Genomic DNA, 16,440 nt, shown 5'->3' with positions numbered 1-16,440 from the left:
CACATCCATATATAGAGAGCTGACCGATCACACACAATTGGGACGTTGAGAGGGACATGCTCCATCACATGATCTCTCAAACCCTATCATTCGTAGCCTGTGGACCCCACACGTCCTCACAACCATCTCCCTCCCTCCTCCCCACCTCTCGCCCCCTCTCATCTTCCTCCTTAAAGAAGAAAGCAGCTGGCATGGGCTGCTTGTATTGTTCCTGACCTTTTCTCTCCTACCTTATCCCATATACATACACTTATACCCACTACACACACACCAAGATCCAAGAACCTTCATTGTGCTCCCCCCTGATGAGCTAGCTAGCTACCCCCCGTTTCTGGCATCTGTTCACCCATGGCATACTCGCATATCTATTCCAGTTTTCCAATCATCCGAAGAAATCTCGAGGCCCATATTATAGTAAGCTGATAGGCATAGCCCTAATTCTTTTCTCCAAGAATAGCTGATTATAGTACTGTTGCGTGCCATCCCGGCTCCCAGAAATAGCATACAACCAGTCAAAGTCAGCACCTTGGTGCCTCAAGCTCGGGAGGTTGGGAGGGAGCTAGCGCGCCAAGTCCATGGAGTTCTCGCCAACCGCACCGGCCGGTGGCGAGGAATCCGAGAGGGTTTGCGCGTCGTCGTCGGTGGTGGAGAAAGAGCACATGTTCGAGAAGGTAGTGACTCCCAGCGACGTGGGGAAGCTGAACCGCCTGGTCATCCCCAAGCAGCACGCCGAGCGCTACTTCCCGCTCGATGGCGCTGCCGCAGCGCTGGCGGCGGAGGGTAGCGGCGGCAAGGGGATGGTCCTCAGCTTCGAGGATCGCGCGGGAAAGGCGTGGCGGTTCCGGTACTCGTACTGGAACAGCAGCCAGAGCTACGTGATGACCAAGGGCTGGAGCCGCTTCGTGAAGGAGAAGAGCCTCGGCGCCGGCGACACCGTCCTGTTCGGCCGCGGGGTCGGCGACGGCGCCGCGCGCGACCGCCTCTACATCGACTTCCGCCGCCGGCGCCCGGCCGAATCCTACAGCGCCACCGTAGCTTTCCCGCCACCGGCGACGTCGTCTTTGTCACATCGCCTGCCGCTCCTCCCGTCTGTGCCGCCGTTCTGCCCGTGGCGGCGGGACTTCGGCACCACCTACGGCGTCCCCCCCGCTGCCTCGGGGTCCAATCGTCATGTGCTATTCCTGCGGCAGCAGGTGCCAGCGGCTGTGGTGCTCAAGTCCGTGCCGGTGCGCGCCGCGGCCTCCGTACTGGAGCCGCCGGCGAGGCCTATGCCTAAGCGAGTCCGGCTGTTCGGCGTGAACCTCGATAGCCCGGCCACGGAAGACGATGGCACCTGCGGAGTCACACAGACGGTGACCTCAACGCTCCTGCAGCAGCTGCTGCCCTCGCCGTCGTCGTCAACGTCGTCGACGGCGGGTAAGGAGAGGCAGTGCTCCCTGGATCTTGGATTGTGAATTCAAGGCCAGATTAAAGACTAGTACTTAGTACTGACACGCGAACTTGATCCAGTCCAGAGAGGCAATGCGTGATTGGGGCAGCCTGCGTACGTATATAGCTCCTGCATTATGTGTAACATTCAGATCAGATGGGTTGTTTCTTGACGATATGCATCTTACGTATGATTATTTGCTTGCTAAACTAGCTAGTTAATTATATTGTTCTTCATTTTAGTCTGAGTTTTCCCCTTGACAATGAAAGAATGTATCAAACCTCTCTGAACCTCTGCATCATGAGATACATTCACACAGATTATGGCTTGATACGCCCCGTTCTATAGATTTATGGCTCCCCTTCATTGACAAAAGAAAAGTATTTATCGCTTCCCTTTATATACTTACACTACAGTGTACAGTCTCGTTCCCTGCTCCCTGCATATGATAACAATTAGCACCAATGTAGGAGTATATGCAACTCATGCTTGGGTACGTTTCACTTTCAAGTTTCTTGAAGCAGTGTCGTTCTGGAGATCGATCACAAGGCTCTCCTCCCTAAGCAAGGTAGGGGCTAGAGGAGGTCAGGTCAGTGTCAGAACCTAATCCTTCTCCTACATGTACAGATATCCGCATCGATCTGCTATGAACATTGTCGTGCTAGCTTCTTGGGTTGGTTCTCGTGCGCAATTCTTTCCCAGCTGCCTCATGCATCTGATGTCTACCGATTTCTGACGCGCTTCTGACTTTGTTTGCTGCACCGCATGCATGCTGCAAATCTCTGCAGTTCGTCCAAGACTCTTCTGAAATTATGCCGGCTGCTTCAGCCTTGAAATTAATACTGTTACTAGCCAGCCATGTCAACTGGTTGTGAGAACTGAGAAGTAATACTGTTATGAAGCTTTGTGGTGCTATCGTGCAACCACCGTGCGGTGGAACACCCCTCTCCAGTTCAAATATTCTTCAGGGCACAGTATTTGTATATAGCACCTTCAGTCCATAGTAAATTAAACTGGCATGTAATACTAATATTAATACTAGCACCTTGCTCTTCTACGTTGTGTCCCCTCTCTGCAGCACCGGCAGGTACTGGGGTCGTGGTCCTTTAGAAGTGATTATAAAACACGGGTGAAAAGCGACGAGTGGGGCGTTTTGGAGCTCGGCCTCCATGGAGGCCAATTTTTTTTGGAAAATCCAAAATTTAAACCTCTTAGTTAAAAAAGACTAAAAAAAATTCTACATATATACAAAGATGTGATGTGTATGTGTGTAAAATTTCAGAATGAAATACCTTGAAATGCGATCTGTGAAAAAAAAATCATGAACTTTGAGGATGAATAATGCATCTACCAAAAACCCTAGATTTGTTTGTTTGTGTTGCATTAATTTTAACGTATTTCTTCCTGAAAATTTACCCAACTGTGCATTATTTATCTATATATATGTGTTTTTCTTTCAATTTTTTCTGAAACATGCACATTTGAAATTCGGCCTCCATGGAGGCCGAGCTCCATTGAGTATTTTCGGTGAAAAGCCTACTTTCTTTCTTTTTTTTTTGAGGGGAAAAAAGCCTACTTTCTTGAAGAGTTAATCCATATCAACAATTCCACATGCATGCTTATTTATCAAACAAGCCTGGTGTCCCATGCAAACAGGCGTACAATGTCATTGACCGGGAGTAGTTATAATTATAGGTTTTGCTATTCCTTAGGACTGAGAAATACCTATTTATAAATCGGTGCTAAGAAGCATCACACTGATGTTGGCGCGTACATAGGAATGGAATGTGAAGAGCTATGAATATCGACTTGGAAATCAGCCTAGAGATAGTTATTTCATATAGTTACAAGTGTTGGACCGGTGGGCCCGGAAGTGGGAGTTTTACGCTATAAGTCCGCAATCATTCTGCGGGATAGTCTTGTTTGTGAAGCAAGTGTCCCTTTAAAATTGTGTATTGTCTTTTTTCTCTTTACACCACTCTTACATACCCATTTTAGGACCCCATGGAAAAGGGGAAAGGGTTTGTGACCCTTCCTCGCAATATTTCAATGCCCCCTGTCCGGCGGGCCCCACAACGTATACCCCTGGTTTTTCTTCAAAAGTGGGTGTTCCATGTGGATATTCTCTTTATTTGTGTCGGAATGGTCATAGGGATATGAGCAAGCCAAAAACATGCTAATATAAGGTCTTACAAGAGTTGTGTTGGCATGCCAGAAGTGGGAGTATTGCGCTATAAGTGCAAAATCCACATGCGGGATAGTCCTGTTTGCAAAGCAAGTGCAACTTCAAAGTTGTGAATTGTCTTTTCCTCTTTACACCACCCTCACATACCCATGTTAGGACTCCATGCAAAAGGGGGAGGTTTTTTTACCCTTCCTCGCGTGATTTCATGCGTCTCACTGTCCGGCGAGACAAGCAATGTATACCACCTAGTCTCCATACAAAAGTGGTGGTTCTATATGGCTATTCTCTCAATTTGTGTTAGAATGGGTCATAGAGACATGACCAAACCAAAAATAGGCCAAGGTCTTCCAATAGTTGGGTTGGTGGGACTGGAAGTGGGAGTTTTGCACTACAAGCCCAGAATCTTCTTGCGGAATAATCATGTTTGTAAAGCAAGTGACACTTCAAAGTTGTGCATTGGCCTTTTCCTATTTACACGACCCTTCAATACCCATATTAGGACCCTCCCCATAGAAAATAGGAAGGGTTTCCGACGCACCTCACACGATTTCATGCGTCCCTCTGTCCAACGGTCCCTGCGATGTATACCCCTAGCTTTTCTTCAAAAGTGGTGGTTCGATGGGGATATTCTGTTTGTTTGTCTTAGGATGGGTCATAGGGACATGAAAACCCAAAAAGCGACCAATGTCTGACGGCCCCTACAACGTATATCCCCCTAGTTTTTCTTGAGAAGTGGTGGATCCTTGTGGATATTCTCTTTGCTTGTGTTAGAATGGGTCATAGGTACATGGCCAACCCCAAAAGAGGCCAAGGTCTTACAAGAGCTACGTTGGTGGGCCCGGAAATGGGAGTTTTGCGCTATAAGTCCATAATCTTCTTGCAGGGTAGTCCTGTTTGTGAAGCAAGTGCCACTCCAGAGTTGCATATTACCTTTTCCTCTTTACACCACTCTTCGTACCAATGTTAGGACAAGTTGCAAAAGGGAAGGGTTTACGACCCTTCCTCCTGCGATTTCATGCATCCCACCGTCCGAAGGGCCCACAACATATACCTCCTAGTTTTTCTTCAATAGTGGCGGTTCCATGTTGTTATTCTCTTTATTTGTGTTATAATGGGTCACAGGGACATGAAAACCCCATAAAGAGGCCAATGTCTTACAAAAGTTAGGTTGGTGGGCCCAAAAGTGAGAGTTTTGCGCTATAAGTCCAGAATCTTCCTGTGGAATAATCTTGTTTGTGAAGCAAGTGCCACTTGCAAGCTTTGCAGGGTAAGTTCCTATTTATACTACCCTTACATACCCATGTTAGGACCCCATGCAAAAGGGGAAGGGTTTTAAAAAAAAACCTTCCTCACATGATTTATTGGTTTCCACTGTCCGGCTGTCCCCACAATGTATACCGCATGTTTTTCTTCAAAAGCGGTGGTTCCATGTGGCTATTCTCACTACTATAGAAACGGGTAATAGCGATGGTATTGGTACATGGTCCGGAGGAGGTTTTCTGTTATGCCTCTAAGTCAATCACCCTAATACTCAAGTCGGCGCAGGTAGTTTTAAAAACCGCCTCTAATACTCCATGTGCCATAGGTGGTTTTGAGCAAAAATCCTCCTTCGGTATCCCCGTACTCATGTTCACTTGCCTCGGTCAGTTATTCATACACAACCGCCTCCAAGCTTGGGGAAATACTAAAAGGATGCTCCCCTCCTCACGGTAGGGGAAACCTTGCATGGTACACTTCATACATTTATTTACTAGCACATCTTACATATGTAAATTTTACAAGGTGGAATGGGATTAAAATTTTATCTCTCCTAATAACGTGGTACAATATAGGCCGTTTCCTTGTAATTTCTTACTCGGCTGGACTGTTACAAGATAGACTTTTTTTACTAGTCGGACAAAAGTACTGACATCCTGCAAGTGCATAGGGCTATGTAGCACAATCCATGATAAGTAAGTGCTCAATCCACATGGAGCGAAAAGGATGGCACTATCAACCCTGCAACTATGTTGTGACCTACGCAACTACATTCACACCCAAATCATAGTCTAGAAATAGTCTATTATATCGTTTGCTAGGAAAATGATAATAATGCCGGTTTATCTAAGCTACGAACGAGGAGGTAAATACTAGAAATAAAAAGAAAGTGAAGTAAATGTAGCGGCACTTGAGTAATAGAAGTGTTCTTAGGAGTTTCATAATCTACATAACATATTGATGGGGAAAGTAGTAATTTCAAAAAAATCCTACGCACACGCAATATCATGGTGATGCATAACAACGAGAGGGGAGAATATCGTCCACATACCCTCGTAGACCGTAAGAGGAAGCGTTATGAGAACGCGGTTGATGTAGTCGTACGTCTTCATGATCCGACCGATCCAAGTACCGAACGTACGGCACCTCCGAGTTCAGCACATGTTCAGCTCGGTGATGTCCCACGAACTTCGATCCAGCAGAGCTTTGAGGAAGAGTTCCCTCAGCACGACAGTGTGAGGACGGTGATGATGATGCTACCGACGCAGGGCTTTGCCTAAGCGCCGCTACGATATGACCGAGGTGGATTATGGTGGAGGGGGCACCGCACACGGCTAAAAGATCAACTGATCAACTTGTGTGTCTTGGGGTGCCCCCTACCCTCGTATATATAGGAGCAAGGGGGAGGCCAGCCGGCCCTAGCAGGGCGCGCCAAGAGGAGGAGTCCTCCTCCTAGTGGGAGTAGGACTCCCCTTTCCTAGTCCCACTATGAGGGGGAAGGAAGGAGTGGGAGAGGGGAAAGGCAAGGGGGGCGCCCCCCTTCCTTGTCCTATTCAGACTCAAGGGGAGGGGGCACGCGGCCCTGCCCTGGCCGGCCCCCCTCTCTCTCCACTAGGGCCCAACAAGGCCCATTAACCCCTGGGGGTTCGCACTCCCATAAAATCCCGATTTCACCCGGAAACATTTCGATGTCCAAATATAGGCTTCCAATATATCAATATTTATGTCTCGACCATTTCGAGACTCCTCGTCATGTTCGTGATCATATCCGGGACTCCAAACTACCTTCAGAACATCAAAACACATAAACTCATATTACCGATTATCACCGAACTTTAAGCGTGCGGACCCTACAGGTTCGAGAATTATGTAGACATGACCGAGACTCATCTCCGGTCAATAACCAATAGCGGAACCTGGATGCTCATATTGGTTCCTACATATTCTACAAAGATCTTTATCGGTCAAACCGCATAACAACATACATTGTTCCCTTTGTCATCGGTATGTTACTTGCCCGAGATTCGAACGTCGGTATCTCAATATCTAGTTCAATCTTGTTACCGACAAGTCTCTTTACTCGTTACGTAAAACATCGTCCCGCAACTAACTCATTAGTTGCATTGCTCGCAAGGCTTATAGTGATGTGCATTACCGAGAGGGCCCAGAGATACCTCTCCGACAATCGGAGTGACAAATCCTAATCTCGATCTATGCCAACTCAACAAGTACCATCGGAGACACCTGTAGAGCACCTTTATAATCACCCAGTTACGTTGTGACGTTTGGTAGCACACAAAGTGTTACTCCGGTACTCGGGAGTTGCATAATCATAGTCATAGGAACATGTATAAGTCATGAAGAAAGCAATAGCAACAAACTAAACGATCATCGTGCTAAGCTAACGGATGGAGCTGTGCAGAATAGGTCTCTAATATTTGCTCCTTTTCCAGCCCAGAATCCCAGCTGCCGGCATTCTCCGTCTTTATGTAACTCCCCGGTACTCCGAAAAATACCCGAATCACTCGGAACCTTTCCAATGTCCGAATATAGTCATCCAATATATCGATCTTTACGTCTTGACCATTTCGAGACTCCTCGTCATGTCCCTGTTCTCATCCGGGACTCCGAACTACCTTAGGTACATCAAATCACATAAACTCATAATACCGTTCGTCACCGAATGTTAAGCGTGCGGACCCTACGTGGTCGAGAACTATGTAGACATGACCGAGACACGTCTCCGGTCAATAACCAATAGCGGAACCTGGATGTTCATATTGGCTCCTACATATTCTATGAAGATCTTTATTGGTCAAACCGCATAACAACATACGTTTTTCCCTTTGTCATCGGTATGTTACTTACCCGAGATTCGATCGTCGGTATCTCAATACCTAGTTCAATCTCGTTATCGGCAAGTCTCTTTACTCGTTCCGTAATGCACTATCCTGCAACTAACTCATTAGTTGCATTGCTTGCAAGGCTTATAGTGATGTGCGTTACCGAGAGGGCCCAAAGATACCTCTCCGACAATCGGAGTGACAAATCCTAGTCTCGATCTATGCCAACTCAACAAGTACCATTGCAGACACCTGTAGAGCACCTTTATAATCACCTAGTTACGTTGTGACGTTTGGTAGCACACAAGGTGTTCCTCCGTAATCGGGAGTTGCATAATCTCATAGTCATAGGAACATGTATAAGTCATGAAGAAAGCAATAGCAGTAAACTAAAACGATCAAGTGCTAAGATAACGAAATGGGTCAAGTCAATCACATCATTCCCTAATAATGTGATCCCGTTAATCAAATGACAAATCATGTCTATGGTTAGGAAACATAACCATCATTGATTCAACGAGCTAGTCAAGTAGAGGCAAACTAGTGACACTCTGTTTGTCTATGTATTCACACATGTACTAAGTTTCTGGTTAATACAATTCTAGCATGAATAATAAAAATTTATCGTGATATAAGGAAATATAAATAACAACTTTATTATTGCTTCTAGGGCATATTTCCTTCAATCTCCCACTTGCACTAGAGTCAGTAATCTAGATTACACAATAGTGATTCTAACACCCATGGAGTCTTGGTGCTGATCATGTTTTGCTCGTGAGAGAGGCTTAGTTAACGGGTCTGCAACATTCAGATCCGTATGTATCTTGCAAATCTCCATGTCTCCCTCCTTGACTTGATCGCGGATGGAATTGAAGCGTCTCTTGATGTGCTTGGTTCTTTTGTGAAATCTGGATTCCTTTGCCAAGGCAATTGCACCAGTATTGTCACAAAAGATTTTCATTGGACCCGATGCACTAGGTATGACACCTAGATCGGATATGAACTCCTTCATCCATACTCCTTCATTTGCTGCTTCCAAAGCAGCTATGTACTCCGCTTCACACGTAGATCCCGCCACGACGCTTTGCTTAGAACTGCACCAACTGACAGCTCCACCGTTCAATAAAAACACGTATCCAGTTTGTGATTTAGAGTCATCCAGATCAATGTCAAAGCTTGCATCGACGTAACCATTTACGACGTGCTCTTTGTCACCTGCATAAGCGAGAAACATATCCTTAGTCCTTTTCAGGTATTTCAGGATGTTCTTGACCGCTGTCCAGTGATCAACTCCTGGATTACTTTGGTACCTCCCCGCTAAACTGATAGCAAGGCACACATCAGGTTTGGTACACAAAATTGCATATATGATAGAGCCTATGGCTGAAGCATAGGGAACATCTTTCATTTTCTCTCTATCTTCTGCATTGGTCGGGCATTGAGTCTGACTCAACTTCACACCTTGTAACACAGGCAAGAACCCTTTCTTTGTCTGATCCATTTTGAACTTCTTCAAAACTTTATCAAGGTATGTGCTTTGTGAAAGTCCAATTAGGCGTCTTGATCTATCTCTATAGATCTTGATGCCCAATATATAAGCAGCTTCACCGAGGTCTTTCATTGAAAAACTCTTATTCAAGTATCCCTTTATGCTATCCAGAAATTCTATATCATTTCCAATTAGTAATATGTCATCCACATATAATATCAGAAATGCTACAGAGCTCCCACTCACTTTCTTGTAAATACAGGCTTCTCCAAAAGTCTGTATAAAACCAAATGCTTTGATCACACTATCAAAGCATTTATTCCAACTCTGAGAGGCTTACACCAGTCCATAAATGGATCGCTGGAGCTTGCACACTTTGTTAGCTCCCTTTGGATCGACAAAACCTTCTGGTTGCATCATATACAACTCTTCTTCCAGAAATCCATTCAGGAATGCAGTTTTGACATCCATCTGCCAAATTTCATAATCATAAAATGCGGCAATTGCTAACATGATTCAGACGAACTTAAGCATCGCTACGGGTGAGAAAGTCTCATCGTAGTCAACTCCTTGAACTTGTCAAAAACCTCTCGCAACAAGTCAAGCTTTATAGACAGTAATTTTACCGTCAGCATTAGTCTTCTTCTTGAAGATCCACTTATTCTCGATGGCTTACCGATCATCGGGAAACTCAACCAAAGTCCATACTTTGTTCTCATACATGGATCCCATCTCAGATTTCATGGCCTCAAGCCATTTTGTGGAATCTGGGCTCATCATCGCTTACTCATAGTTCGTAGGTTCGTCATGGTCAAGTAACATTACTTCCAGAACAGGATTACCGTACCACTCTGATGCGGATCTAACTCTGGTTGACCTACGAGGTTCGGTAGTAACTTGATCCGAAGTTACATGATCTTCATCATTAGCTTCCTCACTAATTGGTGTAGGAGTCACAAGAACAGATTTCTATGATGAACTACTTTCCAATAAGGGAGCAGGTATAGTTACCTCATCAAGTTCTACTTTCCCCCCACTCATTTATTTCGAGAGAAACTCCTTCTCTAGAAAGGATCCATTCTTAGCAACGAATGTCTTGCCTTCGGATCTATGATAGAAGGTGTACCCAACAGTTTTCTTTGGGTATCCTATGAAGACACTTTCTCCGATTTGGGTTCGAGCTTATCAGGTTGAAGCTTTTTCACATAGGCATCGCAGCCCCAAACTTTAAGAAATGACAACTATGGTTTCTTGCCAAACCATAGTTCATAAGGCGTCGTCTCAACGGATTTAGATGGTGCTCTATTTAACGTGAATGCAACCGTCTCTAAAGCATAACCCCAAAACGATAGCGGTAAATCAGTAAGAGACATCATAGATCGTACCATATCTAGTAAAGTACGATTACGACGTTCGGACACACCATTACACTACTAGGGAAAAGCTTATAGGCAGACGCTTACTAGTAGCGAGGGTTTATAACCCTCGCTACTGCTACTTACTAGTAGCGCAGGTTTTTACCCGTCGCTACTACTAAGTTGATACTAGTAGCGCGGGTTTTTAACCCTCGCTACTAGTAAGCGGTCTCTACCGTGCCCTCCCGGGACATGCCATAGTAGTAGCGAGGGGTACAAACCCGTGCTACTACTAAGTTGATAGTAGTAGCGCGGTTTTATACCCCTCGATACTACTAAGTACGAGGTAGGTGAAATCCACGTATCCTCAGCCGAATCCCTACTCTCTCCCTCACTTTCCCCCTCTCTCACTTTCCTCGTCTCTCCCTCATACTCCAGCGGTGGCCGCCGCTGGTACACTCTGCTTTCTTCCCCTCCCTCTCTGAGATCCCTCCGGTGGGCGGTCGCCGGAGCTCCTCGCTGCCGCCAAGATGCGGAAGCGCGACCTCGGCATCCTCCTCCTCATCGCCTTCACCGTCTTCTTCTTGCTCCAGGTCAGCCCTCCTCCTTCCCCCCTCTTCGATTCGATCCGGAACGCTAGCTGACCCATCCCCCTCCTCCTCCGGCAGCACGAGGGAGACTTCTCATTCCAGGAGGCGTGGTACCAGCTGTCGGATGACGGGTTCCCGATCAAGCATGACGTGGACCGCCTCCCGCCGCCGCTTGTCGCCGACCTCAACGGCGACGGCCGCCGCGAGGTGATGCTCCTCACGCACGATGGCAAGATGCAGGTCCTCCAGCTCCCAGCCCATGCCGAGCTGGCCTCCGCGGCTGCCCTTGATGGATTCTATGAGGCACGCGTCATGGCCTAGATCTCCCTGCTCCCGGCCAAAGTGCGCGCGTCATGGGGTCGAGATTTTTTTTGGTTTTTCAAATTAACAGTAGTAGCGCGGGTCATAGACACGCGCTACAGATAGTTAGTAGTAGCGCGTGTCGAACCCGCGCTACTACTAACACACGTACTAGTAGCGCGGGATGCACCGCGCTACTACTACTAGTTAGCTGTAGTGCCATAGTAGTAGCGCACGCACCCGCGCTACTACTAGCTTTTAACCTGCGCTACTACTAGGCTTTTTCCTAGTAGTGTTACGTTGTGGTGTTCCGGGTGGCGTGAGTTGCGAAGCTATTCCGCATTGTTTCAAAGGAAGACCAAACTCGTAACTCAAATATTCTCCTCCACGATCAGATCGAAGAAACTTTATTTTCTTGTTACGATGATTTTCCACTTCACTATGAAATTCTTTGAACTTTTCAAATATTCCAGACTTATGTTTCATCAAGTAGATATACCCATATCTGCTCAAATCATCTGTGAAGGTGAGAAAATAACGATACCCGCCGCGAGCCTCAACATTTATCGGACCACATACATCAGTATGTATGATTTCCAACAAATCTGTTGCTTGCTCCATAGTTCCGAAGAACGGCGTTTTAGTCATCTTGCCCATGAGGCATGGTTCATAAGTACCAAGTGATTCCAAAAGTCCATCAAAATGGAGTTTCTTCATGCGCTTTAAACCAATATGACCTAAACGGCAGTGCCGCAAATAAGTTGCACTATCATTATCAACTCTGCATCTTCTAGCTTCAATATTATGAATATGTGTATCACTACTATCGAGATTCATCAAAAATAGACCACTCTTCAAGGGGCATGACCATAAAAGATATTAGTCATATAAATAGAACAACCATTATTCTTAGATTTAAATGAATAACCGTCTCGCATCAAACAAGATCCAGATATAATGTTCATGATCAACGCTGGCACCAAATAACTATTATTCAGGTCTAAAATTAATCCCGAAGGTAGATGTAGAGGTAGCGTGCCGACCGCGATCACATGGACTTTGGAACCATTTCCCACGCGCATCGTCACCTCGTCCTTAGTCAATCTTCGCTTAATCCGTAGTCCCTGTTTTGAGTTGCAAATATTAGCAACATAACCAGTATCAAATACCCAGGTGCTACTGCGAGCATTAGTAAGGTACACATCAATAACATGTATATCACATATACCTTTGTTTACCTTGCCATCCTTCTTATCCGCCAAATACTTGGGGCAGTTCCTCTTCCAGTGACCAGTCCCTTTGCAGTAGAAGCACTCAGTCTCAGGCTTAGGTCCAGACTTGGGCTTCTTCACTTGAGCAGCAACTTGCTTACGTTCTTCTTGAAGTTCCCCTTCTTCCCTTTACCCCTTTTCTTGAAACTGGTGGTCTTGTTGACCATCAACACTTGATGCTCCTTCTTGATTTCTACCTCCGCAGCCTTTAGCATCGCGAAGAGCTCGAGAATTGTCTTATCCATCCCTTGCATATTATAGTTCATCACGAAGCTCTTGTAGCTTGGTGGCAGTGATTGAAGAATTCTGTCAATGACACTATCACCAGGAAGATTAACTCCCAGTTGAATCAAGTGATTGTTATACCCAGACATTTTGAGTATATGCTCATTGATAGAACTATTCTCCTCCATTTTGCAGCTGTAGAACTTATTGGGACTTCATATCTCTCAATCCGAGCATTTGCTTGAAATATTAACTTCAACTCCTGGAACATCTCATATGCTCCATGACGTTCAAAACGTCGTTGAAGTCCCGGTTCTAAGCCGTAAAGCATGGCAAACTGAACTATCGAGTAGTCATCAGCTTTGCTCTGTCAGACGTTCATAACATCTGGCGTTGCTCCTGCAGCGGGTTTGGCACCTAGCGGGGCTTCCAGGACGTAATTCTTCTGTGCAGAAATGAGGATAATCCTCAAGTTACGGACCCAGTCCGTGTAATTGCTACCATCATCTTTCAACTTTGCTTTCTCAAGGAACACATTAAAATTCAACGGAACAACATCACAGGCCATCTATCTATAATAACATAGACCTACAAAAAACTATCAGGTGCTAAGCTCATGATAAATTAAAGTTCAATTAATCATATTACATAAGAACTCCCATTTAGACAGACATCCCTCTAATCACCTAAGTGATCACGTGATCCATATCAACTAAACCATGTCCGATCATCACGTGAGATGGAGTAGTTTTCAATGGTGAACATCACTATGTTGATCATATCTACTATATGATTCACACTCGACCTTTCGGTCTCAGTGTTCGGAGGCCATATCTGCATATGCTAGGCTCGTCAAGTTTAACTCGAGTATTCTGCGTGTGCAAAACTGGCTTGCACCCATTGTATGTGAACGTAGAGCTTATCACACCCGATCATCATGTGGTGTCTCGGCACGACGAACTATAGCAACGGTGCATACTCAGGGAGAACACTTTTACCTTGAAATTTAGTGAGAGATCATCTTATAATGCTACCGTCGATCTAAGCAAAATAATATGCATAAAAGATAAACATCACATGCAATCAATATAAGTAATATGATATGGCCATCATCATATTGTGCCCGTGATCTCCATCTCCAAAGCACCGTCATGATCACCATCGTCACCGGCTTGACACCTTGATCCCATTGAAGCATCGTTGTCGTCACGCCAACTATTGCCTCCATGACTACCGCTACCGCTTAGTGATAAAGTAAAGCAATTACATGGTGATTGCATTTCATACAATAAAACGACAACCATATGGCTCCTGCCAGTTGCCGATAACTGTGTTACAAAACATGATCATCTCATACAATAAAATTTAGCATCATGTATTGACCATAACACATCACATCATGCCCTACAAAAACAAGTTAGACGTCCTCTACTTTGTTGTTGCAAGTTTTACGTGGCTTCTACGGGCTGAGCAAGAACCGTTCTTATCTACGCATCAGAAACCACAACGCGGTATAGTGATTGCTTTCTGATCTTCAGAAAGAGCCCTGTTCATTGAATCCGATTCAACTAAAGATGGAGAAGCAGACACCCACTAGCCACCCGTGTGCGAAGCATGTCGGTAGAACCAGTCTCGTGTAAGCGTATGTGTAATGTCGGTCTGGGCCACTTCATCCAACAATGCCGCTTAATCAAGAATCAACTAGTGACGACAACCAATATGTATATACCCACACCACAACTCCTTTGTGTTCTACTTATGCATATAACATCTACGCATAAACCTGGCTCGGATGCCACTGATGGGGAATGCAGTAATTTCAAAAAAAATCCTACGCACACGCAAGATCATGGTGATGCATAGCAACGAGAGGGGAGAGTGTCATCCATGTACCCTCGTAGACCGTAAGCGGAAGCGTTATGAGAACGCGGTTGATGTAGGCTTACGTCTTCATGATCCAACCTGAAAGTGCTAGTGGTCGACTAGAGAGGGGGGGGGGGTGAATAGGCGATTTTTATGAAAGTCTTCAAAACATGTAAGTTTCGAAGACAAACGATAGAAATAAACCTATTACCATGCAGCGGAAGGTAGACTACACTAGGCAAACCATAGTCAAGTATTCAATGAAGTGAAAGCACAATGACTAATAGCAGCTAGGCAGTAAGGATCAGGTAGGAAGATATTGTGAAGCCAATCAGAACAAGTAATCACTCCGTGAAGTCAAATGGTGATGCAATTGTACAATGACTTCACAAGGACCAACAGTAAGTAAAGGGAAGGGAAGGATGAAACCAGTGACTCGTTAAAGACAATGATATGTTGGACCAGTTCCAGTTGCTGTGACAACTGTATGTCTGGTTAGGGAGGCTGAGATTCAACTCAGAAGACCTCGTCTTCACCTTATTCCCCTTGATCTAAGGACACCCAGTCCTCGCCCAATCACTCTGGTAAGTCTTCAAGGTAGACTTCCAAACCTTCACAGACTTCGTTCACCGGCGATCCACAATGACTCTTGGATGCTCAGAACGCGACGCCTAACCGGCTGGAGGATACACAGTCCTCAAGTGTAATAAGTCTTCAGATCACACAGTCGGGAAGACTTAAGTGATGCCTAACACTCTTTGGCTCTGGGTGTTTAGGGCTTTATCCTCGCAAGGAATTCTTTCTCAAAGGCTTCGAGATGGGTTGCTCTCAAATGACAAAAGCCGTACTCTAACTCTGAGCAGCCAACCGTTTATGGTTGTAGGGGGTGGGCTATTTATAGACACTAGGCAACCCGACCTAATTTGTCCGAAATGACCCTGGGTCACTAAGGAACTGACACATGTTCCAACGGTCAGATTTCAAACACACATGTCAACTTTACTTGGGCTACAAGCAAAGCTGACTTATCCAACTCTAGACAAGATTTGCTCTCATAGTCTTCACTTGAAGACATAGGATTTTGGTTAAGCATCACTTCAGTCATTCTGACAGGTTCTCTTGGACCCACTTAACAGTATGGTGGTTCCTATGACTCAACAAAGAAAAACACAGAACGACGAAACTGCTAAGTCTTCGCGCTCCATAGTCTTCACGCGATGTCTTCTCTTGTCATAGTCTTCAATGTGAATGTCTTCACATACCACCTTTGACTTCAATGTCTTCATACATTTTTAGGGGTCATCTCTGGTAGGAAAACCGAATCAATGAGGGACTTCTACCTGTGTTATCCTGCAATTCTCACAAACACATTAGTCCCTCAACTAGGTTTGTCGTCAATACTCCAAAATCAACTAGGGGTGGCACTAGATGCACTTACAATCTCCCCCTTTTTGGTGATTGATGACAAACTAGTTGAAGTTTGCAACAGGGAATATAATATGTGAAATTGTAAAGGATAGGGAATTGCCTTCATAAGTTGCACGGGCTCCCCCTGAAGATGTGCATATAAGTAATTTGCTTTTGGAATGCAAATGCACATGGCAGGTTGTACTTGTGGAGATCCTCTTCAACT

At 45.3% G+C, this 16,440-nt stretch overlaps 1 protein-coding gene across 1 annotated transcript; it reads left to right on the top strand.

The window, feature by feature from the left end:
* Positions 1–222: 222 nt before the first annotated feature.
* On the top strand, positions 223–1,928 carry LOC119291265 (putative B3 domain-containing protein Os10g0537100). The gene has a single exon (XM_037570018.1). It carries the CDS (start codon positions 576–578, stop codon positions 1,452–1,454), a length of 879 nt encoding a protein of 292 aa, XP_037425915.1. The 5' UTR covers positions 223–575; the 3' UTR covers positions 1,455–1,928.
* Positions 1,929–16,440: the final 14,512 nt, after the last annotated feature.

Source organism: Triticum dicoccoides, chromosome 1A, assembly GCF_002162155.2.
Source record: "Triticum dicoccoides isolate Atlit2015 ecotype Zavitan chromosome 1A, WEW_v2.0, whole genome shotgun sequence".
Lineage (NCBI taxonomy): Eukaryota > Viridiplantae > Streptophyta > Magnoliopsida > Poales > Poaceae > Triticum > Triticum dicoccoides.
Note: the sequence above shows the minus strand (reverse complement) of the source record. Positions and strands in the feature narration are given on the sequence as shown.

Coding starts and splice junctions, on each gene's coding strand:
- LOC119291265 (XM_037570018.1), top strand. CDS start 576: ATGGAGTTCTCGCCAACCGCACCGGCCGGTGGCGAGGAATCCGAGAGG.